The 4,436-nt window shown below is 39.2% G+C and overlaps 2 protein-coding genes across 2 annotated transcripts in view; both read left to right on the plus strand.

Moving 5' to 3' along the window:
- The window catches only part of HELRODRAFT_174563 (hypothetical protein), a gene marked incomplete at both ends in the record, with an annotated part of 16,243 nt that extends 15,669 nt beyond the window's left edge, over positions 1–574 (plus strand). Inside the window, 2 exons of the mRNA XM_009022011.1 lie at positions 43–408; positions 495–574. Of these exons, the coding sequence (XP_009020259.1) occupies positions 43–408; positions 495–574 (446 nt within the window). The remainder of the gene's footprint in view (positions 1–42; positions 409–494) is intronic.
- Positions 575–833: 259 nt separating this feature from the next.
- On the plus strand, positions 834–3,116 carry HELRODRAFT_174564 (hypothetical protein; the record flags this gene model as incomplete). Its single annotated transcript, XM_009022012.1, has 1 exon — positions 834–3,116. One exon carries the CDS (start codon positions 834–836, stop codon positions 3,114–3,116), a length of 2,283 nt encoding a protein of 760 aa, XP_009020260.1.
- Positions 3,117–4,436: the final 1,320 nt, after the last annotated feature.

Here is a 4,436-nt window from a genome sequence, read left to right on the forward strand (position 1 = left end):
ATCGCAGAAAACATCATCTACATTATCGCCGTCAACATCTAGAACATCAGAAACAACAACGGCCACAACAGCACCAGCAGCGACGACATCCAAGCCAGCAATCTCGCCCAGAATTAGGATATTTATTATTCCGTCCAATTTCTGTTAAAAACAGCATCGGCAGTTATTCAAACAACGCAAACACAAACAACAGCGTTAAAATCGACAACAACAGCAGCAGCAACAAGATCAACAACAGCAGCAAGATCAACAACAACATGATTGACAACAAAAACAACAACCACAACAACAAGATCAACAACAACAACATTTGCAACTGCAACAAAAACAGAAATAAAAACTTTTATACAGAAAACAGAAGTTTTAACGATAATTGTGATAACACCATAATTCAGCGCGATAGAACAAGTATTTCCTCCTTCTCCGAACAACAACTGATAACATCAACAACGACATCAACAACACCACCATCATCAACAACAACAACAACCGAGACGACGACAACAACAACATCAACAACAGCGATGACATTACATTCACCGTCTACGATAGGCACGATTGCATCAGTTGTTAAAATTAAAAGTCAACAAACCTCCTCATTGCCAACAACAAAAACAACGACAACAACAACGTCACCAAAGACAAAATTATCATTTTCTACGTCATCTTCGTCATTTTCATCACCATCAACATGCAAAAAATCTTCTCCAACCTTGACCTTAATTTTCCTCCTTGCAATCATCTCTTCCTACTGCAACCTCCTCCCAATAAAAACAGTCCAAGCCGTGGGAACTGCCAAATGTCCGGTCAGTTGTTTTTGTCCTGCGGAAGACATGGCCCATTGTTCCAGAAAAAATTTCCTAGCCATCCCAACGGGATTTAGCGACAAAATCCGTCAAGTCATCCTGAACGAAAATAATTTCGCTAACAAGATGTTAGTTTCTGCAAATTTCTCTCAACTGTTGAATGTTAAGAGTCTGTACCTCGGGCAGTGCAGCATTGAGCAAATACACGTTGATACGTTCAAATCGTTGAAGGCGTTGGAGTTCTTGGATCTCAGTGCAAACAGGATCACCTACCTGAGTCCTGGGACTTTTGAAGGATTGAATTTGAAACATTTATTCCTTAACGGGAATCAATTTGTCACACTCGGATCGAACACGTTTGCTGGATTGAGAACAGAAGGCTTGTATCTGCATGGCTGTTCCTTGAAAAATCTCGAACCCGAGGTGTTAGAACCATTGGAAAGTTTGAAAAATCTCTGGTTACATGAAAATCTTTTATCAAAATTGAATGAAAAACTTTTGAAAAGATTTAGCGGCCTGAGCCACTTGAGGCTGGCGTCCAATCCTCTCGCTTGCGACTGCGAATCGCTCTGGCTGAAAAGATTTTACGACGAGCGGAAAGAAGATATTTTCTTCGAAGCACCATCGCCAAGCTGCTGGTCTCCGAAAAAATTTAAAAATTTAACATTTGATAAATTCTCCGTTGAGGACTTACAATGCTCAGCTCCTATTCTGTCAGATGTTGATTTGGTCCTCAACACAACGTCAGCCACTCTAAAGTGCACGGCGTTCGGCAATCCAGGTCCCAATATTTTCTGGATCGAACCTTCCGGCAAGTCAACGGTTTTTCGCGCTAAAGAGATCAAAGATTCAAATTTGTTCATAACCGAAGCCACACTTGAAGTCAACCTGACCAGAACCGTCCTCGTTAAAAGAGGCCCAAACAAAATGACGTCTGTTAATTCGCCGCCAGATAACAAGCAGCAAAAGAAGAGAAGAAAGAAGAAGAAGAAAAAGAAGGAATACAACCAGAGCGTTTATGATAATTTATACTTTGACGGCAACGAGAATAACAACGACGATTATGACGAGAACGATGGCAACTCTGGTGACGAAAACGGCCACGTTCAAAATTTTTACTCCATGATGCAGGCCAGCAATTTGGAAGACAGCGATGATGATGGTCACTTGTTCATGGGCCAGTACTTCTGCATAGCTCAAAACAACATGGGCAATGTAACGCTGACCGTCAATTTGACCCTACCCCTCTCTGCCCTGATAGGTGCAACGCAAGCACCTCAAGCGATAGAACAAAATGTAAAAAATGCACCGACGATAATTGAAGAAAACATCTTCAACAACAACGTCAACAACAACAACAACAAAGGAGTTAAAAAGCATCGGCCCAACTACAATATTTTCCATTCCAACAACGACAACAATCTCGATGAAAACAACAACAACGTAAAACAAAACGATAAAAATTCACTTTCAAGTAACAACAACAACAAAAACAACAAGAACTTAGATTCAACCGACAACATCAACGATGATGACGACAGCAGAGCTTTCTCATCTCAAACTCAAAACGAGCGTCTGTACAGCGTGTTAGAGATGTCGCTGGCAGTGGCGGGCACCTTCCTGTCCACAATCCTTCTCTGCGTCGTCGCCCTGCTCTTTTTCGTCAACAGGCAGCGATTCACGACACGAAAGAAGCACCAGGATGATGACGACCGCAAAAAACCGTCAGCCAATGACAGACCCACCCATCCCTATTTTAACAGCAACAAAAACAACAACACATCCGTCCAACAGCAACTGGAAACATCTGGGGTGGAATCAGATGGATCGCACCTGTACGCCGAGACCATCGCCCCACTCTACCCAACCGTTGATTCCTACCCAACGTCCGGCGAAAGTCGTAGAACTTTTTGCACGCTAGACGTTAAAAATAGTTCAGGGCTCGGCCCTGCTTACCCCCCTACGGTCATCTGCGACCCCAAACAGTACCAACTGCAGCATACGATGATGTTGAAACCGCAGCCACACGAACATTCACTTCAACAGCCACAGCAACATTTGATGGATGATGCTTTTTCGTTGTCATTGTCCATGAGAAGAAAGCCACAGCAGCAACAGCAACTACAGCCGCAACATTTTCTACATTCACATTATCAACAAATACCGCCTTTCCAACAACAGCAGCAACAGCCGCAACAAGTTTTGCAACAAAATCTGTACAACACGGATCAACAGCTGATCCCGCCAGATAACGTGTATTTAACTGGTACTAATACAAACAGCAGATACACAAATTACATGGATAGGTAGTACAAATATACATACACATACACACACACACACACACAAACACACACTTATGCAAAAACTGAAAAGGCTTGAGAAATACATACCCTACACATAGAAAATACGGTATAAAAAAACATACAGTGCAATATACATACAATTCAATATAAATACAGCAACACATACAAACGGTACATAATAAATACAATACCTACGATGCAATATACACAGACGCTTGTACATATTTCTTGTGTACGAATAAATAAATTAATATTAATGACGTATAATATTTATCGCGAATTAACTTCTTACTAGTAATTTTTTTTCATAGACTACTTTTTTGTAACAATAAATAATGACACACACACACACACACACACACACACACACACACACACACACACACACACACATACACGACACATACACACACATACATACACATGTATGCATAATATATGAATTTTGTATACATTTATATATCATACCGATGCTTACATGCACGTGTGTTTGTGTGTGTGTTAATTTGTAATCAACGTCATATAGTAATGTTTTCTAAAATGGCTTGACGAACGAACGAACGAACGAACGAATGAATGATTGAATGAATGAATGAACGAATAAAGGAACAAAATATGACAACAGGAAGAATGAAAATGAAGGAATAAAAGTATTAAATTTCAAGGTTTTACGATTATGATAGTTTAGCGTTTATGGACCTTTGGGTAGCTTTTGAATATTCTGTGATGATGACTATGGTGATGGAAAGAACGGCGGATAAATAGACAATAAATGAAGGAATGAATGAATGAAGGAATGAAGGAATGAATGAATGAAAGAATATATGGATGAATGAACGGATGGATAAATCAAAAAATAGATTGTTACATGAATGCGTTGACACTTGGATGATGAATGGTTAGATCTATAGATTCATTCATTAAGTCATTCATTCAAGGTTAAATAGATAAATGAATAAATGAATGAATGAATGAGTGAATGAAGGAATGAAATGTTGATTGGTTGAAAGACGGATTCTCAAATACAAAACGAGATCATCTGCTGAAAGATGTAATCGAACGAATAAACAAATAGACGGATTGACGAATAAAAAATATGAAAAAAAGAATGATGGATGGATGGATGGATGGATTAATTGAAAAATGAATGGATGAACAAATGAATGAATGAGCGAATGAATGGATGAATGAATGAACACTCGAGCAAAAAAAAACTTAAACATATACAACAAATACAAATGTTTTGGTTTCTCTGCAAAGATATTCCAAGCATGGAATATTTACAAATCGTTATCATCGTCATCATCATTATTATCACCCATTT

Source organism: Helobdella robusta (genome assembly GCF_000326865.2).
Source record: "Helobdella robusta unplaced genomic scaffold HELROscaffold_30, whole genome shotgun sequence".
In the NCBI taxonomy this organism is placed as follows: Eukaryota; Metazoa; Annelida; class Clitellata; order Rhynchobdellida; family Glossiphoniidae; genus Helobdella; species Helobdella robusta.